Source organism: Myotis yumanensis, unplaced genomic scaffold (genome assembly GCF_028538775.1).
Source record: "Myotis yumanensis isolate MYYU_CA2020_CCGP unplaced genomic scaffold, mMyoYum1.0.hap1 SCAF_10, whole genome shotgun sequence".
In the NCBI taxonomy this organism is placed as follows: Eukaryota; Metazoa; Chordata; class Mammalia; order Chiroptera; family Vespertilionidae; genus Myotis; species Myotis yumanensis.
In genome coordinates, this window is record NW_027223761.1 from 75,824,920 (window position 1) to 75,852,663 (window position 27,744).

The window sequence follows — 27,744 nt, forward strand, 5'->3', positions numbered from 1 at the left end:
TTGTCCATCAGGATTAACTGATCCATTAGTGTGAAGGCAAATGTCAGAAAAATTAGGGGTAAAGGCTTTAGGCAGCAGTTCTCAACCTGTGGGTCGCGATCCCTTTGGCGGTCGAACGACCTTTTCACAGGGGTCGCCTAAGACCATCCTGCATATCAGATATTTACATTACGATTCATAACGGTAGCAACATTACAGTTATGAAGTAGCAACGAAAATAATTGTATGGTTGGGTCACAACATGAGGAACTGTATTTAAAGGGCCAGAAGGTTGAGAACCACTGCTTTAGAGAAAGGTGGGCCTGGCCATTTCCAACCTCTGTAGTTTTTTAGGTATAATTCCTTCAGCAAGTTAATTATCATTGAGATCCATTGTCTTATTTTTTTAAATGAGCAAATTAAGCATACTCTCCCCATAAATGTAGTATGTAAATTATATGAATTAACACACTGCTGTTATTATTTGCTATTTCATGAGTTTGACAAATTGCTGACAGACTATGTGTTAAGCACTTTTGAACATACACTATTTCATGTAATCCTCACAATAAAGATAAGCATAATTATTATTCCCATTCTGGAGCTGAAGAAACAGCTAGTTGCTTATTAGGGTTAAAGTTAATTTGCCCAAGGTCACATAGCTAAGAATTCTAGAGTCAGAGCCCAAACCCAAGTCTGTAACTTCATAACCTATGCCCTGATTTTGACATGTACCTGAAACAGTGAGAGGGGATAAAAAAGAGGCAGGTAGAGAGGGAAATTTGAGGAAAGATTATCCGAACAGAAGTAGACAAAGTGGAAAAAGGATGGGAAAAATTTAAAGATGAAAGAATGATGCAATTGGTGGCTAAGATAGGCATCTGACAAGCAGGACAAATCATTGGTACCAGCTAGGGCTGCATGGCAATGTGGTCTGCATGTGATAACAGGAACAGCTAGGGCCTATGTGAGAAAGAGTTGATAAATTCAAAGACCATAAAGAAGTCATGTGTGCCTGAGATGGAAAGAACAAGTGGGAACAGGGGCCTGAGAGAAGGTTGAAGACATGGGCAAATTTTTCCTTTTGGACCATGGTAAGAAATGTGCATATTTTCCTCCAAATACAATAGAAAGATATTTGATGGGTTTAAGAACAGCAACAAAATAATCAATTTTATATATTAAAAATATTCTGGCTGCTAAATGTAAAAAGTTAGAAGAGTTGGAAGGCTATCTTAGAAAGTAGTATAGGTGAGAGGTGATAAGGCTTAGAAAAATGGGAAGGAAACATGATGAACTTTTAGAAAGTACCAGTAGAATCAATAGGACCTGACAATGAACTGGATAGGAGACTAAGAAAACAAACTCAAGAACAATCCTAGGTTTCTTTGGAAAATTGGACTGATACATGCAAAAGAAGGAAACTAGACCACCAACTTACATCATATACAAGAATAAACTCAAGATGGATAAAAGGCTTAAATGTAAGTTGGGAAACCATAAAAATCCTAGAAGAAACCTTAGGCAGCAAAATCTCAGACTTCTCTCATAGCGATATGTTTATCAATACATCTCCTAGGCCAAAGGAAACCAAGGAGAAAATAAACGAATGGGACTACATCAAAATGGAAAGCTTCTGCACTGCAAAATAAACCATCAAGAAAATGAAAAGGGAGCCCACTGTATGGGAGAACATTTTGGCAATGATACATCTGATAAGGGTTTAATTTCCAAAATATATAAGGAACTCATACAACTTAACAAAAGGCAGGCAAACAATCCAATAAAAAAGTGGACAAAGGACCTAAATAGACACTTCTCCAAAGGAGGACACAGATAGCCAAGAGACAAAATAAAAAGCTTCTGCACAGCAGAAGAAACAATCAACAAAATGAAAAGAGCACAGTGTATGAAAGAACATATTTGGCAATGATACATCTGATAAAGGGTTAATATCCAAAATATATAAGGAACTCATACAACTTAACAAAAGGAAGACAAACAACCCAATTAAAAATGGGAAAATAACCTAAATAGACACTTCTCCAAAGTGGACATACAGATGGCCAAGAGACATAGGAAAAAATGCTTAAAGTCACTGATCACCAGAGAGATGTAAATCAAAACGACAATGAGATATCACCTCACACCTGTCAGAATGACTACCATCAATAAATCAACAAACGACAAGTGCTGGAGAGGGTGTGGAGAAAAGGGATCCCTAGTGTACTGCTGGTGGGAATGCAGACCGATGCTGCCTCTGTGGAAAACAGTATGGAGTTTCCTCAAAAAGTTAAAAATGGAACTTCCATTTGACCCAGTGATCCCACTTCTAGGAATATATCTTAAGAAAGTAGAAACACCAATCAGAAAGAATATATGCACCCCTATGTTCATAGCAGCACAATTTACAATAGCTAAGATTTGGAAACAGCCCAAGTGCCATCAACCAATGAGTGGATAAAAAAGCTGTGGTACATCTACACAATGGAATACCACATGGCCGTGAAAAAGAAGGAACTCTTATCATTGGCAACAGTGTGGAGGGACCTGGAGAGTATTATGCTAAGCGAAATAAGCCAGAGAAAGACAAGTGTCAGATGATCTCACTTATAATGTGGAACCTAATAAACAAAATAAACTGATGAACAAAATAGATCCTGAGTCATGGAAACATGGAACGGGCTGACAAATATGAGAGGGAAGGGGGTTGGGAGGGCAGAAAGAGATCCTCCAAAGAAATTATATGCATATATGAACCCATTCATAGACAATAGTGAGGTGAAGGCTTCGGGGAGGGGGGTGGGCAGGAGAAGGGTAAAGGGGGGTCAATCAGAGTAAAAAGGAGACATCTGTAATACTTTCAATAATAAAGATAAATTTTTTTTAAAGTAAATGAATATCAATGCCTTTTATCGAGAGGGATATACTAAAGAAAAAGCAGGTATGGGGAATTCAGTAGTTGATCTTTGAGATACCTGTTAGACATAAAGCTATAAAAATTATGCCTAACAATCACTGAAGGCTTATGATGGTTAATTCATTGTCCTAAACATTTTAATTCAAAGAATTATGAACTAGACTACTATATACAACTCAGGAGATTAAAATAATAGATTATAAATCAAGAGCCACATTATGAAGTAATCTCAGCCATTTCTACTAAACTTAAAAAATATATATATACAACTTATAATATATCCAAGACTAGTCCTACTTACCTGTGGAATATAATTTCTTCTCTCTTGACATGCAGCATGAAACCATGCAAAACTGAAGAGAGCATTAGCTCTATGTAGATTACCATTTTTGCTAATTTGCTCAGGAGTCCAAGATTCATAAGTACGCATTAAATTCTTCTTTAAACCTGGAGGTGACTAAAGAAAGGACAATAGACATCATATTATTTAAAAATAAAGTAAAACAAAATAGTATTTAACACATTTGAGAACATATTGTAATGAAAAAAACTTACAGCATTACCAACTTGACTTAAATTATTTTATTACTGTGTTATTTCAAAATGTACAAATATAAAACTCCTTATACCTAATAGTTCATCTCTAGTATAAATCCAAAATAATTTTTGAAATTAAAAAAACCCTATAAACCAACAATATTCAAAATAACCAATTAAGTTTTATATGATCATTAAGGTATTTGACCGAAATGATTTCCAACATAAAAATACATACAAATAATTCAACTAATTACTTAAAGAATATCTGCTACAAAGAACAGTCATTCCTTTTGCAATCCTTTTCATTGTTGTTTTTTCTTAAATAAAAATTTTAATTCAAAAGTAAAAGAAAAATACTATTGATTTACTAAGTACATATGCAAATTTTCGCTTTTAAAATGAAAATGTTGCCCTGGTTGGTGTAGCTCATTTGGTTGAGCATTGTCCCATGCACCCAGAGTTTGCCAGTTGAGGACACATGCCCCAGTTGTGGGCTCAGTCCTCAGTGGGGGGTGTGTAGGAGACAGCCAATCGATGTTTCTCTCTCTTTCTTCCCCTCACCTCTCCTCTATCTCTAAAATCAATAAAAATAGATTTAAAATAAATAAATAAATTGAAACTTTCTGTTTATGATACATTTATAAAATATTATCATAGAATAGGCAAAATTTTCTGAGAACTATTCAATAAAACAAGAGATTAGCCTGGCTAGTGTGGTTCAATGATTGAGTGTCAACCCTTGAACCAAGATGTTACTGGTTCGATTCCTGGTCAGGGCACATGCCTGGTTTCCGGCGCAATCCCCAGAGGGGGACATGCAGGAGGCAGCCGATTGATGGTGTTTCTCATTGATATTTCTATCTCTCTATCCCTCTCTCTCTAAAAAAAAAATCAATAAAACATATTTTTTAAAAATAAATAAATAAAACAAGAGATGAATAGGAAACTGAACAACCACTTAGAGTTTTTAAAGATACTATTCTAAAGATTAGGCAAAATGGATAAGTTATATATAATTTTAAAAATCATACACAGACTATTTGAAAAATAACAAAGTGAAAACATTAATATGTCAAATTATGAGTTAAGAACAAGGATATACTCCACTATAATGTCAGAAACTTAAACTAATTTCAATATTAATGCAAGTAAATATAAAGCAATTAAGCATTCAACATAAGAAATCAGCAAAGGCAAATACAAATCTAAGGAAAACATTAAGAAGGAAAAACAAAGAAAAAAGTAGCAAATTCAATGAACAGAAAAGACAAGTATGACAATGGTTATTTGAAATAAATTTTTAAAAACACAACTAATCAAAAAAGAAAAGAAATGTAACAATTTTTAAAAATTATAATTATGTGTGCATATATATCGCAATAATTTTGAACATAATGCACTATGATATTTCCTAGCATAAAATTATCTACATTGATACAAGAAACAGCAAACTCACAAGTGTTTAAATAAAACAGAAAATTTTTAAGAAAATGTAATGAAATTACCTCCAATATAGGATCTTGGATAAGGCTGCACTTTAAAACATTCAAGGAACATTTTTCCTAATATATTAACTCTTCCTTAATTGAAATATTTACTGTGTTCTTCCTACATTCCAGGTATTATATGACAAAAACAAACAAAAAAAGAAAAAAAATAGATCCCACCCTTATGGCTCATTCGACCCAGTTCTAGAATGTAGTTTAGTAGCAGAGTATAAGGGGAGAGTGGCTGGAGAAGATTATCTGCTGTATCATCTACTAAAAAATGGTTAAAATGATAAATTTCATGTTATATGTCTTTTATTATGATAAAAACAACAAAAAATATAAAGTAAAATTGGAAGAAAAATTTAAATGTATTTTTATAAATGCCATCATATGATATTACATATTTATGTACTAGAGGCCCAGTGCACGGATTCGTGGGTCCCTCGGCATGGCCTGTGGGGATCGGGCCACCGGCAGTCCAACTGCCCAGGCTCCTGCCTGCTGCTCCTGCTCATCCCAGTCCTGCTGCGCCTGCCACCACGGCTGCTCGCTAGGCTCACTGCCACTTCATTGTGGTCTCCGGCTGTGGTGACCAGCCGTGAGCCCTGCGTCTGGCTCCTATTGGTCAGCTGAGTGGCAGTGCCGCTGTGGGAACACACTGACCACCAGGGGGCAGATCCTGCATTGAGCATCTGCCCCCGGGTGGTCAGTGCACATCATAGCAATCGGTCAAACAGTCAAATGGTTGCTTAGGCTTTTATATATAGAGATATTATACCTCACCTAAATGTAAAGGGAAGTTATGCATAACAGACAGTTGTTTACAGAGCTTTGGAAGGCATGTAGAGATTGCTGCACTTAGACAACTAGTGGTCCAAGTTTTAAATCTTACCTCATATGTTATTTTCAAACTTGACTGTAATAAAATAGGAGTAAAGTTGGGGTGAACTTCTGCAGTGAGCCAAAGACGAAAGGTATCTTTTGGTTGAAGAGTATTCAACTCCTTGTTTATAAAACAACAACAATAAAAATCTACTTAAATACATACACAAATTTCCATTTTATAAATATACTATTACTAAGTAATTTTTTTACTAAAATCTTTCTGTGATATCCTGATATATTTCTTCATGTTCTGATTATATTTACTTTAAATATACATCTTCTCTATTATTAGCTTAGATAAGGTAAGAATTTGGACCTGAGCCGAAGCCGGTTTGGCTCAGTGGATGGAGCGTCGGCCTGCGGACTGAGGGGTCCCAGGTTCGATTCCGGTCAAGGGCATGTGCCTGGGTTGCGGACACATCCCCAGTGGGAGATGTGCAGGAGGCAGCTGATCGATGTTTCTCTCTCATCGATGTTTCTAACTCTCTGTCCCTCTCCCTTCCTCTCTGTAAGAAATCGATAAAATATATTTTAAAAAAAAAGAATTTGGACCTGAACCTAGGCCATCAGGCTTGAACTCCAAATTCTGTCACCACTTGTTATGTGACCTTGGGTTCTATAAGTTACACCATCGCTAAGCAAGGATACTAGTAGTACCTACCTCATACTATTATGAAAAACACTTAAAACTGTCTGATACCTAGTAAGTACAAAATAAGTATTAGCTCTAATTGCTGTGCCTAAGTGGATAGTCATCTTTAGGCCTTCATATTCTCATTGCTTTAGTTCATGCTTCCAGGAAAGTTGTATATTGATTAAAATGTATCAATTAGTGTATATATTGCATATGATAGAAATTGAAAACTTTACCATACAAATTCATCCGTCCATGCTGCATGCTGTACACTATTCAAATTTTTATGCCTATGTCTTTACTCATCATATGCTTTCTGCCTGTTATTCTCCTTATAACCTGATGAATTCTTACACATTTGTCAAAATACAATTTAAACATAATATCTTAGGGGAATATCTTCTTCAACTCTTCACTACAACAATCCTAAGCAGAATTAATGAATTAATTTTACATTCTGTAAATTATCTTCTATAGTATGAATCACACTACATATTAATTACTAATGTGTTTTCTCTCTTCTAAACTAAGTTCTTAGAGAAAAGGTACAAATTTTTATGTAACCAGTACCTAGGACATTTCTTGGCTTTTTTCTGTACTCAGCAAGTGTTTAAAGAATGAATTAATGAATATTGATAAATACTGATAACTCTAAAAAATATTGATAAATACTGGTAGCTCTAAAAAAGAATGAATTCTAAAATTATTTTAATAAATACATGTGTAATACTAACATTCATTAGTAATGTGAAATTTTAGAATTAAGATGACCAAAAAATGGCAAAAGAAGTGACCATAAAAAATATTGTTCTTGCTTAAAATCCTATGTAATAAAATGTGCCTATACCTAATAATGATTTAAAAATGTAAAGTTTTAAAATGTAAGTTTTATAATGTCAAACTATAAAGCTTTGCCTTGGGTTAGCATGTTTTGTAGAAACATTAATAGAAACAATGTATTTGTGACATAGTTGGATAAATAAATTTGTAAATTTATATCCAAATAATTCATACAAACTTCCCAAAAGAAGAGTAAATTTTTACAATTTTTTAAACTTTTGTAATATAATCTACCCTATATACTTCAAAAATTCTAATTAAGTAATCACTTTAATTATATTTTATATAAATTAACAGCTATCAATATACTCTTTAGAACAGAAAGCAAGATTCTAGTATTCACAAGTCTTCTTTACACATTTTAAAACATCATTCATCAGACATAAAATTTATATTTTTATACATTAGTAATTTTTACAGAATATTGTATTAGTAAAGACTATTTAAATATTGATATAAACAGCAGTCCCAAAATCTATACGTTTTGTTGATTATAAGTGAAGAATCATCATGGGCCATCGATTCATTTACTCAGTCATTAACTCCTTCCTCAAAGATTTATTGATGACCTATTTTGTGTAAGGTGCTACAGCTGCCATCTTATTAGGACTATACACATTTTTAACACATCACAACTCTGCTAGGGCCTCCCTCAAGCCACTCTATTCTGTTTGATTCTGTTCCAAATAATACTTCTCTCAGATTAATTAAATTAATTAATTATTAATTCCTCTGCTAAGGACCTCCTTTGACTATGGCCAAGGACAAAAGTTCCAAGCTCTTTGCAAGGTTCTCAGGGTATTCCGGAACCTAGCCCTTTCCTAGACATCTAACTCCATTGCCCCACACTGCCCTACCAAGCCCTTCTAGTATCTTCAAGGACATCTTCTTTCCTTGTACTGGGCATGAACATAATAGTCGTCTAGGTTGATCTGGGTTTGCATTTAAAACTACCCAGCAATTTGTTTCATCTTAAGATAATTTTCATGTTGGGGCCACTGAGTTAAGTGAAATGATTATTTCAGATTACATCATGGTTGTCTTAGCAACTAGGTTGTTTGTTCTACAGGTCCCTCTGACTTGTCTACATCTTTTCTCCCCATACAGGCACAACAAAACAAGAGCATGAATAAAAAGTTATGTTATATATAAATAGATATACAATCCTTTAAAGCACTTCCTTATTTTTCTTCTGAAAAAAATTCTCTAAGTCTCCCTTCAGTCATGATTAATAATTTCCTGGCTTTCCTTAAATGCCTTTAAAAATACATTTTTATTGACTTCCTACTAAAAGATCCATCTTGGTTTGTACACATGTACAAATTTTAAAAGAAAATACTTAACAGATTTCAAATTTCTCAAATACTAATTTTTTAAATATCATAAATAATGCATGATATATTTTAATGCTGATGTCCCTTGAATATTACTGAATTGTGTATATTAGATGTACAGGGTATGCCCCCAAAAATGTATACACACTTTAACAGCTGATAAATCAATTTTGAAAATGAAATGTATTTTAATAAACACTACCTTTGTAATTATTCAAAGTTTGTATATACATTTTTGGGGGGACACCCTATATTATTTGTACATCTATTGAATCTACCTTTTCCAGAACGGGCAGCCAAGATACCACAAGATGTAAGTTTTTCAAACAGAGCCAATCTCCATTCTGAGCACATTCTCTTAGCATTTGAATTGCTAAATCAGCTTGACCTTGACCCATGGCAATCTGCAGAAACAAAACAAAACAAAAAACTAAAAAACAAATCTGATAACATGTTGTAACATGCAATCGGGGTTCTCAGTTTTTAACAGAATATATCAGACTCCATAGTTTTCTATTTACTAAAATATATTATTATTATTACAGGTTTGCAAGTTATAAAACAGTATAAAATAACTGAATAATCTTTTGTTCCTTATCCCACCAGTTCCTGTAATTCTTACCCTCACAAAAAAAGACCTTAAAATTTTATTTTTAACATAACTATAGTCTCATCAAATACTTTGAAATTTACTTCTCTGAATTTCTCCAACATTGCATATATTTGACTCTCAACCTACTGGTCTAGCTATTTAACTGTCTCATTCACTGGCTGGCCTTTCATCATCTAGCAAATCCTAACATGTCAGTGAGCCTCAAGACTACACTCAGCCCTCTGCTCCTCTATTGTTTCTCAGAGAGAGGAAGTGAGAGGAGAGAGAAAAGGAGAAAAGAGGAGGGGAGAAATTAAAGGAAGAGAGGGAATGAGAATCCTGACCTCACCGGATTTCCATTCCAATTTTTCCAATCCCTTTAGTCCATCTGCACTTAGAACATTCATGTAGTAGAAGAGGCCACCTTATACAATAGAAGACTTCATAGCATTAAAAGTATTCGAGCAGAAGCAGTTTGACTCCAGATTGCATTCAGCACTTAAGATTTCTCTATTATTAAAAGGCTTGGACAAGGTGACTACTTTAGTCTAAGGTTCTTTAAAATGTAGTCAAGAATCTAATATGGCTACATGCCTCTTACCATATCAAGTCTAAAATGCTCCATGTTTTTTAAGGACAATTAATATAATACTTGTATATTAATATAGCTATATCTGTGTATATATGTATATACTTTATAAGTATACATATATTGGGAATCCTGGCTCTAATACTTTACTAGGTACATAGTCAAAACATTTATATAAATGGCAAACTATTTTTGAGAGAGGAGGAAGGAGGGAGAAAGAGAAAATTTTGTTTTTCAATTAGACTATAAAGTCTTCGACAGTGGGAACAATGTCTAATTCATTGCAAACTAAAGCATACAATAAAACAGGTAATAAATACTCATATTTATTTTTTAAAAATATTTTTATTGGTTTCAGAGAGGAAGGGAAAGAGAGATAGAAACATCAATGATGAGAGAGAATCATTGACTGGCTGTCTCCTTCACGCCTCCCAATGAGGATCAAGGCAACAACTTGGGCATATGCCTTGACTGGGAATCAAACCATGACCTCCTCGTTCATAGATCCATGGCTCAACAACTGAGCCACAACCAATCGGGATTCTCTTTTTTTAATTTCTTTTTTTATTTTCAAGGTCTACTAGAAACCTGGAACTAAGCAAATAGGAGGGATGAAACAAATACTGCTTGAATTGTTTCAATGCACATACTGGTTTGTCATTTATTTAGTTTTTTGTTTTTATTAATCCTCACCCCAGGATATTTTTTTCCATTGATTTTTAGAAATAGTGGAAAGGAGGGATGGAGAAGAGAGAGAGCGAGAAAGGGGGGGGTGGGGGCAGAGAGAGAGAGAGAAACACTGATGTGAGAGAGATACATCCATCGTTTGCTTCCTACACATGCCCTTTACCGGGAATCAAACCCAGACCCTTCAGTCCACGGGCCAGTGCTCTATCCACTGAGCCAAATCAATGGTGGTTAGTTTGCCATTTTAAATGAAATGAAGGAATGTACAACATAATTAGAGTAAAAGGACATTTTGCTGAACTGAAATGGTAACTCAAAATAGAAAATTCAAAAGTTTCCATAAGTCATAAGTTATGTGAAAACACCTTAAAGGTTCATGAATCCTTAGGAGCTATTATAAGAAAAAAAGTTTTAAAGCACAGCAGGAAAATGAAAAGCACACCAAAAGAGGAAAAATACCAGTTTCTTAAATAAAAAATTAATTTGCACTAATATGTTATTAGACTTAACATATATATTCAGCATAGTAACAAAGTTTTTAAATAACAGAAGTATAAATAAGTATGTACATATTTAAAGGTTCTCCTACATTAAACAATTTTGCAAGCTCAGTACACAAAACTCAAGAAGTTTAAATACTCAAACCTACTGTGAATGCAAATAGTTTTATCTTTCTACTAACAATGCAACCTATAGAAACAGGTTCCCCTTCCTCAAGACGCCTTATTGATAATTGAATACTATTCTAATAACTATGTTAACATCACAAGGACTAAATAAAATTTTCTAAAAGTTAAACTGTGCAAAATCTGCACAACTGAGCCTAACTGATATTTTGCTATCTATTTATGTTCCTCATAACACTCTTTTCATTTTTGGTTGCTGTGAAATATTTGCTTTTTAAATCATTATTATTTTCCCAATGAAAAAGATTTATTTATTCATTTGTTAAAAATTGAGGGTAAGTTGATTTTCAAACTTGCATGCAAACTGAATTGAAAAAAAGTAGGCAATCTGAACAAATTAAATCTTCTAAATATACCTCAGGAAAAAAAATGATATTATATTAGATAATTTATTTTAAATTTATGTACTTCTTTTATTTCAATTTTTGTAGGTAAATATTGTTGTGATTTGTTGTAATAGTATCCTAGTAAAATTTTAAAAATTATTCAAATGTAGTCAAATATATTAGTTCCAATTACTGTTATAACAAATTACTACAATTTAAAGCCTTAAAACGAGACAAATTTATTATCTTACCAGACTTCTGAAGGTCAAAAGTCCCACTGATCTAAAATCAAAGTGTTTGGTTTGAAAATAAAATTAGTATTAAAAGGGCTGTTCTCTTTCCAGAGCTTCTAGGAGAGAATCGTCCCTGCCTTTTCCAGCTTCTACAAGACCTAGATGTGTTTGCTCTTGGCCCTCTCCTCCACCTTCACAGCAGTAGCATAAAATGACATTTCTCTGACCTTTGCTTCTATCATCACATCTCTGACCTTCACTTGACCTCTTCTGCTTCCCTCTTATAAGAACCCTTGTGATTATATTGGGCCCACCTGGATGACCCAGGATAACCTCTCCAAAATTAACCTAATTACATCTGCAAAATTCCTATCACCATGTAAGGCAACAAATCAGGAAGTGGACACGTTGGGGAAACTTTATTTGGTTTACTAAAACAAAACATGTCTGTTTCACTAATAGGATCAAGTATGTGTAAAATCAGCAGGGAAACGCACTCACCTGGTGATAACACTCTCCACTTCTTTCAGCATTAGCAAGTTCTTGAAGTTCCTGAGAAGGATCAGCACCGGGAGAAATAATGATCAAGATGGGTTCAATTTCTAGTGTCTCCTTGTACAAACGTTTGAGATTTAGAGGAAGTGGGGACAACTCTTTCAGACCTAAAAGACATATTAAAGAGATTTAAAAATAAAATGATCAGAGATCTATCTATTAAAACTAATTACATAATATATAACAGAGTAATTACATGAATTATAATCCCATACATATTAAAGTTTTCACCCTCTAAAATCATTCACACACTAGTAATAACTAAGATTAGTTGAATACTTAAAGTGCCAGGCATTTTACTAAATGCTTTAGATCCTTATCATCTAATCTTTACTAAACTACACTGTATCTTGGTGACCACATTTAACAGATGGAGAAGCACAGAATCAGCATTGTGGTCTTAATATACATTTTCTCCCTACAGGAGATGACTCAGCCATCCATCCACACAGCTTTCCCTTCCTGCATGTGATAACAGAGCACCTACTCTGTGCAATGCATATGGGGAATCAGATTTCTACATGGTCTGGTAAACAAGTTCACTGTTATGATATAGGATAAAGTTACTTCTTATGTACATGCATTAAGAGAAGAAAAAGTGGTATAGAATGAAAAGAATGTCTAGTTTGCCCGACCAGAATGGCTCAGCATTGACCTATGCACCAGGTGGTCAAGGTTTGATTCCCAGTCAGGGCATATGCTCGGGTTTAGGGCTCTATCTGTGCAGGAGCCAACCCATCAACGATTTTTATCATTGATGTTTCTATCTCCCCCTCTCCCTTCCTCCCTGATGTCAATAAAAATATGTTGTTGTTTTTTAAAAAGAATGACTAGTTTAGAGATAGAAATATATAGCTCTCAGTGTACGTTTGCTAGCCGAGTGCAAGTCACTAAAACATACAGTCTTGGTTTTCTTAACTGTACTTGTGGCAATGTAATAAGAGGTATTTTCATTCATTCAAACATTCATTTATATAGGCACAAACTCAATACACATTCGAGACCAATTAAATGCACTGCCTGATAAAATATATCAAAGTCTTATAACTGTACCTGGCCTTTGATAATTTAAATGACAATAACCAATGTAAAAAATAATTTAGGATATGAATGCAGAAGCATGTACAAGGACTTTCACTTTGGCTGCTGATATTAGTTAAAAACTGGGGGAAAGACATCAAGGAGTCAAACTGAGTAATTTCTGGTAGCCTTATAATACAATTAAAGTTACTAAAATAGAGATTTACTGAAAAGGAGATTACTCAACACAGCAGACAACATGATTCCATATTGGAATGTATACACATCTATGGGCCTAAAAAGAATAGAAAGCTATATGTAAAAATATTAACCATGATTATCTCAACCGATGGAATAACAGATCTGTATCTTTTGTTCTTCTATATCTTCTCACAGACCTCTAATTAGATGTATTGTGTGATAAAAATGTCAAAATATATATAAATATATTTCCTATAAAATAACTATGAACTAAAATGTGTTTTATTTGGAAAATATATGCCAATATATTTAAAATTTTAAATGTAGATTACCATATCATTTCTTAATTTAACAAATGTAAAATGTAAACTCCATAAGGCAGGAATCATATCTATTTTGTTAATCATTTTCTATCCAGAGCCTACTATAAATTCAATTATTACTTCTCTAGTCAAAATCCCAGAGAAGATAAATACAGGAGCAAAAGTATGTTTACAGTTGTTCATATGGAAAATAATAACAATAATAAATAAATAACAATACAAGAATAAACTCTGTCTCACGTTCTCACAATGGAATCTGCCCCACCCTGTATACGTTCAGTTCATTTTATACAACATTTGAAAGAACTGAAACACTGGGATTAGAGAAAAAAATCATGAAAAATATAACACAGGTGACACATTCATGTTACTTGGAATTCTCTGTTACCCATTCGTCCCACAAAACTCCAACAAAAGCTCCATTGCATTTTAAGTGAACTGATTCTGTATGTAATTAACAAAATTGTTGGTTTTATTAACTCAAGTAATTTTGACTCATGATACCATTATAATTGCAGTGTGAATCATTCAAAACTATTTAATAAAATTAAAGAGCCCAAAATCTTCATTGCACTGTGAATTATCATGGTGTAGAACTACTTGTAAATCACTGATATTATAATCTGACTATTCCTCTGTAAAGTATATCACTTATTTTGACAGAAAAATAAAGAACTAAAAATAGTTAAAGAAATAATGTAAACCTTTAACATATCTTACTTAGGTAAAATATTGAGATAGTAAAAAAGAAATAATTTGCAGTTTAAAAAGAAGAGTCTATAACTCCTGCACTTTTCAAGTACCTAAATAAGTAGAACATTAATATAAAACTATTACAGGTGGTAGGTATGAGATTCATGCTTCCTCATTCATCTCATCTTCCCTAACAAAGCGACTAACAAGCATCAGATGTACAAAATTACTCTTCCTTTATTGGAGAGAAAAGACAACTCTAAAAATGTACCACTAACATCAATAAAAAGAAAGACAATCAGCAATCAATATCTAACTGAATATGTATTAACCAAGTGGGAAAATACTCTTTAAAAAAGGAATAATACTCAAGCCTAAAAAACAAACAAACCAACCAACAAACAAAAAACATTTGTGGTAGGCAGAATTCTAAAGATATCCCTTTCAAGATTCCTATCCCTTGGTTGTTCAATCAAACACTAATCTAGGTACTGCTGTGAAGGGACATTGCAGATGTAAGTGGGCCAATTTAATCACTTGGGATCTTAAAAACAGAAAATATTTCCTCCAGCTAAAGTCAAAGTGATGAAGCAGAAGAAAGAAGCAGGAAAGGTGAGCCAGACGAAGAGATCAGAGATGTGAAGCATGAGAAGAAATCAATCTGCCAAGTCTGGCTTTAAAGATGGTGGAAGAGGATGACAGACAAAAGAATGCGACTGTCCTCAAATGACAGAAGTGGAAATGGGAACCTCAATCCTATAACTGCATGCTGCTGAACTCTGTGAGGAACCTGAATGAGTTTGGAAATGGATTCTTCCCAGAGCCTCCCAATAGCCAGTACCTGGATTTAGCCTTGGGTGACTTGGAACAAAGGAACCAGGTGAGCCCACCAGCCTTCTGACCTACAGAACTGTGAGATAATAAACGGGTGTTGTTTTATCCTGGACACTAATGACAATGAAAACACAACAATCCAAAACCTCTGGGACACAATGAAAGCAGTCCTGAGAGGGAAGTTTATAGCTCTACAGACCTATCTCAAAAAACAAGAAAAAATGGTAGTTAATCATCTAACTCTACAACTCAAAGAATTAGAAAGAGAGCAACAAGAAAACCCCAGAGTGAGCAGAAGGAAGGAGATAATAAAGATTAGAGCAGAAATCAATGAAATAGAGACCAAAAAAACAATACAGAAAATCAATGAAACCAAGAGCTGGTTCTTTGAAAGGATAAACAAGATTGACAAACCCCTAGCCAGGCTCACCAAGAAGCAAAGAGAGAGGTCCCAAATAAACCAAATCAGAAATGAAAGAGGTGAAATAACAACAGACCACACAGAAATACAAATGATTGTTAAACAATACTACAGGCAACTCTACTCCAACAAACTAGACAACCTGGAGGAAATGGACAAATTCCTAGAAAAATACAACATTCCAAAACTCAATCAGGAAGAATCTAAAAATCTCAATAGGCCAATAACTATGGAAGAAATTGAAGCAGTTATCAAAAAGCTTCCAGCAAAGAAAAGCCCACGACCAGACGGCTTCTCAGGGGAGTTTTACCAAACTTTCAAGGAAGAACTAAAACCTATCCTCCTCAGATTACTACAAAAAGTTCAAGAGGAAGGAACACTTCCAAACACATTCTATGAAGCTAGCATCACCCTAATTCCAAAACCAGGTAAAGACAACACAATGAAAGAGAATTACAGGCCAATATCCCTCATGAACATAGATGCCAAAATCCTCAACAAAATCTTAGCAAATCGGATCCAGCAGTACATCAGAAGGATCATACACCATGACCAAGTAGGATTTATCCCAGGGATGCAAGGATGGTACAACATCCGTAAATCAATAAACGTGATACATCACATAAACAAATTGAAAGAAAAAAACCACATGGTCATATCAATTGATGCAGAAAAAGCATTCGACAAAATCCAACACCCATTTTTGATAAAAACTCTCAGAAAGGTGGGAATAGAAGGATCATACCTCAACATAATAAAAGCCATATATGACAGGCCCACAGCCAACATCATACTCAATGGACAAAAACTAACACCATTTCCCCTAAGAACAGGAACAAGACAGGGATGCCCACTCTCACCACTCCTGTTCAACATAGTACTGGAAGTATTAGCCATTGCAATTAGGCAAGAAGAAGAAATAAAAGGCATCCAAATTGGAAAAGAGGAAGTAAAACTGTCCTTATTTGCAGATGACATGATATTATACATACAAAACCCTAGAGACTCCATCAAAAAGCTACTAGACTTAATACATGAATTTGGCAATGTAGCAGGATACAAAATTAACCCCAAGAAATCTGAGGCATTTCTTTACACCAATAGTGAACTTTCAGAAAGAGAGATTAGAAAAACAATCCCATTTACCATCGCACCAAAAAAAATTAAGATACCTAGGAATAAACTTAACTAAAGAGGTTAAAGACCTCTACTCAGAAAACTACAGGACGTTGAAAAAAGAGATAGAGGAAGACATAAACAGATGGAAGAACATACCATGTTCTTGGATTGGTAGAATCAACATCATTAAAATGTCCATACTACCCAAAGCAATCTATAAATTCAACGCACTTCCCATTAAAATACCAATGGCCTTCTTCAAAGATCTAGAACGAACTCTCCAAAAATTCATCTGGAATAAAAAAAGACCCCGAATAGCTGCAGCAATCCTGAGAAAGAACAAAGTAGGTGGGATCTCAATGCCAGATATCAAGCTGTATTACAAAGCCACTGTTCTCAAAACTGCCTGGTACTGGCACAAGAACAGACATATAGATCAATGGAATAGAATAGAGAGTCTAGAAATTAGCCCGAACCAATATGCTCAATTAATTTTTGACAAAGGAGGCATGAACATACAATGGAGCCAAGATAGTCTCTTCAATAAATGGTGTTGGGAAAATTGGACAGATATATGCAAGAAAATGAAACTAGACCACCAACTTACACCATACACAAGAATAAACTCAAAATGGATAAAGGACTTAAATGTACGACAGGAAACCATAAAAATTCTAGAAGAATACAAAGGCAACAAAATCTCAGACATATGCCAAAACAATTTCTTCACTGATACAGCTCCTAGGGCAGTTGAAACTAAAGAGAAACTGAACAAATGGGACTACATCAAAATAAAAAGCTTCTGCACAGCAAAAGAAACCATCAACAAAACAATAAGAAAACCCACCTCGTGGGAAAACATATTTGCCAACGTCATATCTGATAAGGGCTTAATCTCCAAAATTTATAGGGAACTCACACAACTTAACAAAAAGAAGATAAACAATCCAATCAAAAAATGGGCAAAGGATCTAAATAGACACCTTTCAAAAGAGGACATTCAGAAAGCCAAGAGACATATGAAAACATGCTCAAAGTTACTAATCATCTGAGAGATGCAAATCAAAACGACAATGCAGTACCATCTCACACCTGTCAGAATGGCCATCATCAACAAATCAACAAACGACAAGTGCTGGAGAGGTTGTGGAGAAAAAGGAACACTTGTGCACTGCTGGTGGGAATGCAGACTGGTGCAGCCACTATGGAAGGCTCAAAAGCCACTATGGAGGTTCCTCAAAAAATTGGAAATGGAACTCCCATTTGACCCTGTGATCCCACTTCTAGGAATATATCCCAAGAAACCAGAAACACCAATCAGAAAGGATATATGCACCCCGATGTTCATAGCAGCACAATTCACCATAGCTAAGATCTGGAAACAGCCTAAGTGCCCATCAGTAGATGAATGGATTAGAAAACTGTGGTACATCTACACGATGGAATACTATGCTGCTGTTAAAAAGAAGGAACTCTTACCATTTGCAACAGCATGGATGGAACTGGAGAGCATTATGCTAAGTGAAACAAGCCAGTCAATGAAGGAAAAATACCACATGATCTCACTCTTTCATGGATAATTAAGACCATTACAAACTTTTGAACAATAATAGATACAGAGGCAGAGCTGCCTCAAACTGATTGTCGGACTGCAGTGGGAAGACCAGGGCGGGTTGGGGGACTGGAGGGAGGGGAGTAAGAGATCAACCGAAGGACTTGTATGCATCCATATAACCATTACTAATGGACATAAGACACTGGGGGGTAAGGGAGGGCAGGGGCTTGTTAAGGGCGGGGGGGAAAAAGGGACACTTACGTAATACCCTTTGTAATACTTTTAGCGAAAAATAAAAATTAAAAAACAAACAAACAAACAAAAAAAAAAAACACGGGTGTTGTTTTAAGCTAATTTATGATCATTTATTACAGATGCCATAGAAAATGAATGTCCTTCCTTTGCTCTTATACACAGACCTCACGAGACAGATTGAGCTATGGAAAAAGGTACCTGGGACTGGGATGGGTTGCAAGCATGATTAAGAGATTGTAAAACTAGGAAAATTGCAAGTCTCAAAAAGGCTTTTCGGAGAACTGTTGAGAAGTTTCTGATTCCTATAAATACTGCAGCACCTTCCAAGAACATGTCTTGTAATACTTAAATACACAAAGCATAATATTTTGCTCAGAAGAGTTAATAAAAAATCAAAATTAAATCAGAATTTAAAAAGGCATAATCATTGCATTTGGTAACAACTATTTTCAAAAAGTAATGTTGCAGATTTGGCTAGCACATAAGGCTTGATTTATAGGAGTAAAGTGGCATGCCTAAAAGATTTGAGGAATGCTCTAATAATTTAAATCTGTAAATCAAAACTACTTTCATTAACATATTTTTAAAATAACAATTTTAAAATTTATAGATTATAAAAAGGATTGCTAAAACTTAATAAAAATCTTTCCATGTGAGTGATTTTCTTTTTTCTTTATTGATTAAAGTATTACATATGTGTACTTATTCCCCTATTCCCCCCCGCTACTCCCCCCCACTCATGCCCTCACCCCCCTGGTGTCTGTGTCCATTGGTTGGGCTCATATGCATGCATACAAGTCCTTTGGTTGATCTCTCCTCCTTACCCCCACCCTCCCCTACCTTCCCTCTAAGGTTTGAAAGTCTGATCGATGCTTCTCTGTCTCTGTTTTTGTTCATCAGTTTATGTTGTTCATTATATTCTACAAATGAGTATATCATGTGATATTTATCTTTCTCTGACTGGCTTATTTCACTTAGCATAATGCTCTCCAGTTCCATCCATGCTGTTAGCAAATGGTAAGAATTCCTTCTTTTTTCAGCAGCACAGTATTCCATTGTGTAGATGTACCACAGTTTTCTAATCCACTCATCTGCTGATGAGCACTTAGGCTGTTTCCAAATCTTAGCTATGGTGAATTGTGTTGCTATGAACATAGGGGGACATATATCCTTTCTGATTGGTGTTTCTTGTTTCTTGAGATATATTCCTAGAAGTGGGATCACTGGGTCAAATGGAAGTTCTATTTTTAGTTTTTTGAGGAAACTCCATACTGTTCTCCACAGTGGCTGCACCAGTCTCCATTCCCACCAGCAGTCCACGAGGGTTCCTTTTTCTCCACATCCTCCCAAGTACTTGTCATTTGTTGCTCTGTTGATGATAGCCATTCTGACAGGTGTGAGATGGTACTGCATTGTCGTTTTGATTTGCATCTCTCGGATGATTAGTAACTTTGAGCATGTTTTCATATTCTCTTGGCCTTATGTCCTTTTTCAAAAGGTATGTATTTAGGTCTGTTGCTCACTCTTTGATTGAGTTGTTTATCTTCCTTTTGTTAAGTTTTCTGAGCTCCCTGTAAATGTTGGAGATTAAACCCTTATAAATGATAACATTGGCAAATATGTTCTCCCATTCAGTGGGCTTTCTTGTTGTTTTGTTGATGGTTTCTTTTGCTGTGCAGAAGCTTTTTATTTTGATGTAATCCCATTTGTTTATTTTCTCTTTAGTTTCCATTGCCCTAGGAGCTATATCGGTGATGATACTGCTACGACATATGTCTGAGATTTTGCTGCCTGTGGATTCCTCTAAGATTTTTACGGTTTCCCGTGTTACGTTTAAGTCCTCTATCCATTTTGAGTTTATTCTCGTGTGCGGTATAAGTTGGTGGTCTAGTTTCATTTTTTTGCATGTATCTGTCCAATTTTCCCAACACCATTTATTGAAGAGGCTGTCTTGACTCCATTGTATGTTCTTGCCTCCTTTGTCAAATATTAATTGAGCTGGTCTATATGTCTGTTCCTGTGCCAGTACCAGGCAGTTTTGAGAACAGTGGCTTTGTAATACAGCTTGATATCTGATATTGAGATCCCTCCTACTTTGTTCTTCTTTCTCAGGGTTGCTACAGCTATTCAGGGTCTTTTTTTTTTTTTTTTTTTTTTTTAAATATATTTTATTGATTTTTCACAGAGAGGAAGGGAGAGAGATAGAGAGAGTTAGAAACATCGATGAGAGAGAAACATCGATCAGCTGCCTCTTGCACATCCCCCACCGGGGATGTGCCCGCAACCCAGGTACATGCCCTTGACCGGAATCGAACCCGGGACCTCTCAGTCCGCAGGCCGACGCTCTATCCACTGAGCCAAACCGGTTTCGGCCAGGGTCTTTTTTTATTCCAGATGAATTTTTGGAGAGTTTGTTCTAGGTCTGTGAAATATGCCGTTGGTATTTTAATGGGGAGTGCATTGAATCTATAGATTGCTTTGGGTAGTATGGACATTTTAATGATGTTGATTCTACCAATCCATGAACACAGTATGTTCTTCCATCTGTTTATGTCTTCCTCTATCTCTTTTTTCAATGTCCTGTAGTTTTCCGAGTACAAGTCTTTACCTCCTTAGTTAAGTTTATTCCTAGGTATCTTAATTCTGCATATCAATTGATGTAGAAGTAGCATTTGACAAAATCCAACACCCTTTCTTTTAAAAACCCTCAGCAAAATAGGAATAGAGGGATCATACCTCAACATAATAAAAGCCTTATATGACAAACCTACAGCCAACATCATACTCAACGGGCAAAAACTAAAACCATTTTACACAAGAATGAGACAGGGATGAGACAGGGATGCCCACTTTCACCACTCCAGTTCGACATAGTACTGGAAGTGCTAGCCATAGCAATTAGACAGGAAGAAGAAATAAAAGGTATCCAAATTGGAAAGGAAGACATAAAACTGTCATTATTCGCAAATGACATGATACTGTACATAGAAAACCCTAAAGACTTCATCAAAAAATTATTAGACCTTATAAATGAATTTGGCAAGGTAACAATATACAAAATTAATGCCAAGAAATATATGGCATTTTTATACACCAAGAGTGAACTTACAGAAAGAGAGATTTAAAAAACATGAGTGATTTTCAAGAAATTATATTTGAAATCAAATCTCTAAAATTTGGTTTAAACGATATAGTGTTTGTCATTCTCCAGCAAGCTGAAATTTTAAAACTTATTCATACAACTAATTACATTAGTTTTATGTAATTTTATATAAAACTACATTAATAAAACCATTTGACCAAATAAAGTCATCCAACCATACACCGTTTTGATAGGGGGGACTTATAATCTGATACATAAAGCACCTGCATTAATCTGAAAAATAATCGTATTATTTTAAATCAGAACACATATGCTTATGTGAATAGGGGTTAAGTTTCTTACATGTGAAGGGGGGATTAAGTTTTTCTTAAGTTTCCTTTTCAAGGCCTGTGCGAAGGGGTTGGGGAGGTGACTCGGCTGTGAATCCAGCAAGCAGAACCGATAAGCAGGGTCAGACCAACCCACCAGGAGTCAATACATCATCATCTCATCATCATCTCATCGCCTGATGACTAAGGACAATAGCTGAAGTCCATTTCCAGACTCACCGTAGCCCCTTCCCCTATATAATCCTGTCCCTGCACCTTGCTGGAAGACAGGATTTGAATGCTTGTAAGTGCCCTGTCTTCTTGATTGGCTAGCCTTTTCAATAAACGCCTTATATGATTCAACCCTGCCTTCATTATTGGATACTGCTACAGGCAGCCTGAGCCCAACCCTGGGTTTCCTGGTAACAGTTTTGGAAATATATTAAACTTTGAAAGTATCTGAATATGTGACTCTCATGAGGTTTTTGCTTAATGCTGTTAAACCATAAATGTCATTTAACCTGGAAAGTACATAGTGCCATAACAGAAATATTCCAAAGAGTTAGTAGAGATTCAAAATACAAAGTCAATAAAATAGGTCATGAGCGGTATGCAACAAAGAGCATATATTTAAAGACTAAATGGGTGATAAAAAAATAGATTCTTTAAAAACTCTGAAAATTTCTTAAACTTGCATCGTCACATAAACAGACAATAAATATATAGATAAGCCAGAAATACATCAGATAGTGTTACTATGTAGAGAATTAGTGTTTGTACAGATTAGGTGGCCCAGAAAGACCTTTGAAAATGCAATGTTTTAAATTAATACCTGAATATACGGAGGAGGAGGAGGAGGAGGAGGAGGAGGAGGAGGAGGAGGAGGAAGAAGAAGAAGAAGAAGGAGGAGGAGGAGGAGGAGGAGGAGGAGGAGAGGAAGAGGAAGAGGAAGAGGAAGAGGAAGAGGAAGAGGAAGAGGAAGAGGAAGAGGAAGAAACAGAACAAACAGAGCGAATGCACAGGGAGCAAAAGGGATCTGGAATGAGGTCAGAGAAGCAAGCAGGGCCAGACTGTGTGGGGCCTTTTAAGCTTGTATACAAAATCTGGATTTTATTCTCAGTGTTTGAAGAAAAATTTGGAAATTTTATGTAAAAAATAAGTATGATTTAGTTTAAGTTTTTTGTTGTTGTTTTTTTTAAAGATCACACAGCTTTCTAGAGAGAATAGATTAGGAGGGAAGCAAGAAACGAAGTAGGAAGACAAATTAGGGAGTCATTGATTTAACAAACATTTATAGTGCCTCTATGTTCCTTCCAGAGCTGTTTAAGGCATTGGGGGCACAACTGTGAACAAAACAAAATTTGTTCCCTCATGTGACTTATGTTCTAGTTGGGGGACAAACAATTTAAAAAAATTTTAATATGTCAGGTCCTGACAACTGTTACAGAAAATAAACAGAGTAAGGGGGATATAAAGAGCCAGGAAAGAATAGGTAATTTTTACATCGTGTGTTCAGGGAAATCTTCACTGAATAAGATGACATTTGAGCAGAGAAGTGAGGGAGATAACTGGGGGTAGAGCTCTCTTGGAAGAAGGAACAGCAAATGCTAAGGTCTTGAGATACAGAAACACACTTGAAGCACTAGAACAGGTGTGGGGAACGGTGGGTCCGCAGGGTGTATAAGTCCAGAGAAATCATTTGGTCTAGCCCTGCCAAGGCAACTGCAGGCTGGACTCGAAATTCAATAAATCTAGGAGCTTTTTTCAGAGCAACATGAATTTATATTAAGTGAATTATATTTAGTAAATGATGTCATAAATATTCAAATGGCCCTTGGCAGAAAATAGGTTCCCCATCCCTGCACCAGAACAGGAAAAAGGCCACTATGCTTGGAAAAGACTGAGCAGGAGTGAGAGTGGTAAGATTAGATATGAGGGGAAGCAAAAAGAAAAACAACAGGGAGGTAAGAGCCTGTAAGGACTCAGAAAGAGGAGACACCATCAGAAGAGTTTGAACAGAGTAATATGATCTAACATATTTCAAAAGGCACTTTGGCTGCTGTGTTGAGAATAAACTGAAAGTGGGGAAGAAATGAGGTCTGAATGGCAATAATCTTGCTCAGATGATAGTGGCTTGAACAAAGTGATAGATGGTAGTGAAGGTGTGAGAAGTGATGGGATTCTGGATGCCTATATTCTGAATATAGAACAGCCAAACATAGCCAAAGCTAGGACAGTAATTAAGGTGAGAGATGATGGTAGTCTGCATTAGGATTAAAGTACTGACAAAAAAAGAAAATGAATCAGAGTAAATTTCAGAGTGAGAATTAAAAGGACTTGCTGGTAGATTGTGTATTTAAAGTAAGAAAAAAGAGAAAGGATTACTTTTAGGTTTTTGGTTTCAGCAACTGAATGGATGCTAGCATAGACACATGAAAAGTTCTGAACTGGTCATGTTAAATTGATGATATGACATTCACATGCAAACATAGAATAAGCATTTGGATATCTGAGTCTATAGAATTCTAGGAAGATGTCAGGGCTAGAAATAACAGATAAAAGAGTTAGTAATTCATGGATGACATTTATAGCCAGGGACTAGGTGAGGTTACCTAGAGAGAAAATATGTAACCGTGAAAGGGAAAACAAACTAAGACTGCAGTGGAAGGAAGATCGCTCCAGTATTTAGGAGAAGGCAGAGAAGCAGCCAGGAAAGGAAAGTGAAAAATCTCCCTAAAACTGTTGAGGTATAAAAGGAGAAATGTAATAGTCTAGACAGAAAAAGAGTTGAGTAAATGGGTTACTGCAGTCTCTGATTACAGACACACTTTCAACATGTTTTATAGCAAAAGGAAGAACTAGGATGGTAGCTACAGAGGGAACAGGGTCATGGGAGGTACTTTTAAGACAGGTGATACTAAAATCTGTTTGTATGATGATGAAATGATCCAGTTAAGGAGGTGAAATTGATAATGCAGGAGAAGAGAATAATGGTAAGAATACAAAAAACAACAACAAATGGGTTGGTCTTTCGTTGGAACAAGGGCATTCATTCATAGTAACAGAAGTGAAAGAATGAATATGAGTACCAAAGCAGGTAGTACGTAGATTTGTTGGTGAGAAACAAAGAATTTCTATCTCATTGCTTTTATTTTCTCAAAAAGGCTACTTCAATTAGCTAACTTAAGGAGTAAATATAGGGATAGTTGATTTTCATATTTATTATACACCTACTAGTATGCAAGTATTATTCAATTCTTGTTTATATCTGGTAACATATTACATTCTTCAGTTACAAGATAAAGTATGCTTATCAACATTTTTAACATGGACACTAATATCTTTGTTCAACTACTTTATTCTTCAGAATCAAAAAAGTTGCATATTTGTAGCTCTTAAAGGAATGTACTTTATAAGTTGATGGTTTAACTATCAAACTACTTAAATATGAAAATTATTTAAAACAGATAATATGTAAGCTTATTATAATGGCTATCTATTGTTTTGTACCAGCAGTTCTTCTCGGAACTGATAACAGCCCCTTCCATGACTTCTTTTGGGGAAACTGCTTTTCCATACATGAAGTTTGGAGGGAAAATTCTCTTTAATCACAAGCTTTAAATTCTATCCCAGGCAATCAGCAGCCCTATCCCCCAGAATATATATGAACCCAGAGGCTAAGGTCAACATACAGATAAGAATTAAACAAAAGTCTAAAAGGAACGTGAGAGACAGAGAAAGGTAAAGACATAGAAAAAGAGTAAAACAAAGGGGTGGTGGCAGAAAGAAAAAAGGACCAGCAAGGGTGAGGCAAAGAAAGGAAGTCTCCCCATGTTGTTTTGAGTCCATGAAACCAAGTAGCCCAGAGGCCAGCCCTACCTCTACCTTTCTGGTTATACTTTCTCCCTTTTTTCACTTACGTGAGTTTGAGATGGATAGCTGTCATCTGCAACGAAGAGTTAGATGGATAAACATTATGACCAATGTAAATAAAAATTACCTAGTGAATAAAGAGCCTATAACAAATGAATAAACAGGGACTTTCTTCTCCATGCTTAATGGAAGAAAAGCACAGAGTATGTCCACACCCATTTCCATATATTCATTGCCAGCCAACCCAACGATCCATCGAAAGGGAGCCTCAAAATATTTGTGTGTAACCACATGTATCTGCATATTCCAGTGGAGGGTGAAGTGGAAGACAGTGACTACGTGAAAAGTTGGGTTGGTATATCTTACGCATTGAACTGTTTTTCCCATAAAAATAAGTGTTGAAGTCCTAAACCCAATACCTCAGAATGTGACCTTTTGTGGAAATAGGGTCATTACAGATATAATTATTTAACTTCAGATGAGGTCATACTGAAGTAGGGTGAGTCCCTAATCCCCTATGACAGGTGACCTTACAAGAAGACAGCCATGTGCACATGGAGACATATAAGGAAAATGTCATGTGACAATGAATGCAGGGATTTGTTAAGTATCAACAAGCCAAGGAAGACCAAAGATTTCCAGCAAACCACCAGACAAGGTAGAGGCAAAGAAGAAGTCTCCTACAAATTTCAGAGGGTGCATGGCTTTGACAAAAGCTTGATTTTGGACTTCAGGAGTCCAAAACTATAAGAATAATGTTCTGTTGCTTGAAGCCACCTAGTGTATGGTACACTTAGGAAAACCCTAGGAAATTAATACAGTAGGTTAGAATAGAGATGGCTATGTGCACGGAATAACTTTAAGGTTTAACAAGACTGTTTTATATTAGTACCCGCCAGCAACATCCCTCTACACTGAGAATAAATATTACTCATTCAGTATTTAATAAGAACACAGGCTTAAGAGCTGGGTTTGAGTTCTGTCATTTATTAGCTATGTGATCTTGTATCCTCATCTTTAAATGGATATGAAAAGAGCCCGTTCTAGGGTTGCTGTGAGGATTAAAATAGCTGACACATGTATAGCACTTAGACTAGTACCTGGCATATAGTAAGAGCTATTTAAGTTTAACTGTGATTATTATCATTATGAACAACATTCATGGTTAAATGAAAGTGTATGTTCACTAGAGTAAAATTGATCATCTGAAGATAAGAGATAATTTCTCAAAATAATATCCAAATATAATCAATCATAGCAGCTTTATTAACTAACAAAAATGATTATTCAATACTGTAAAGTTTTACAGTGATAAGCCTAGAAGGCCCAGTATATTTTTTTAATTTCAGAAAACTCTGCACTAAACTTTTTTTTAATATATTTTTATTGATTTCAGAGAGAGGAAGGGAGAGGGAGAGAGATGGAAACATCAATGATGAGAGAGAAACATTGATGGGCTGCCTCCTGCACGCCCCCTACTGGGGATCAAGCCTGCAAACTGGGCATGTGCCCTGACTGGGAACCAAACCTGGGATTCCTCAGTCCACAGGCCAATGCTCCATCCACTGAGCCAAATCGACCAGGGCTAAACTTCTTTATATGAGAAAATCAAATATATATATATATATATATATATATATATATATATATATATCTCAAATGTTAGGCTTACTTGATTGGAATATACTTATAAAATAGTTTCTATATAAAATTTCATATACGTATATACAAAATTAAATTGAAATGAAA

The 27,744-nt window shown here is 35.4% G+C and overlaps 1 protein-coding gene across 4 annotated transcripts in view; it reads right to left on the bottom strand.

Moving 5' to 3' along the window:
* The window catches only part of DYNC2H1 (dynein cytoplasmic 2 heavy chain 1), a 297,101-nt gene that overhangs the window by 86,900 nt on the left and 182,457 nt on the right, over window positions 1-27,744 (bottom strand). For 3 of the 4 annotated variants that reach the window (XM_070426022.1, XM_070426020.1, XM_070426019.1), the window contains 4 exons: window positions 12,237-12,397; window positions 8,901-9,026; window positions 5,822-5,932; window positions 3,201-3,356 (listed from right to left, as the gene is read on the bottom strand). In XM_070426022.1, the coding sequence (XP_070282123.1) occupies window positions 3,201-3,356; window positions 5,822-5,932; window positions 8,901-9,026; window positions 12,237-12,397 (554 nt within the window). The remainder of the gene's footprint in view (window positions 1-3,200; window positions 3,357-5,821; window positions 5,933-8,900; window positions 9,027-12,236; window positions 12,398-27,744) is intronic. The other variant, XM_070426023.1, reaches the window with a different exon arrangement.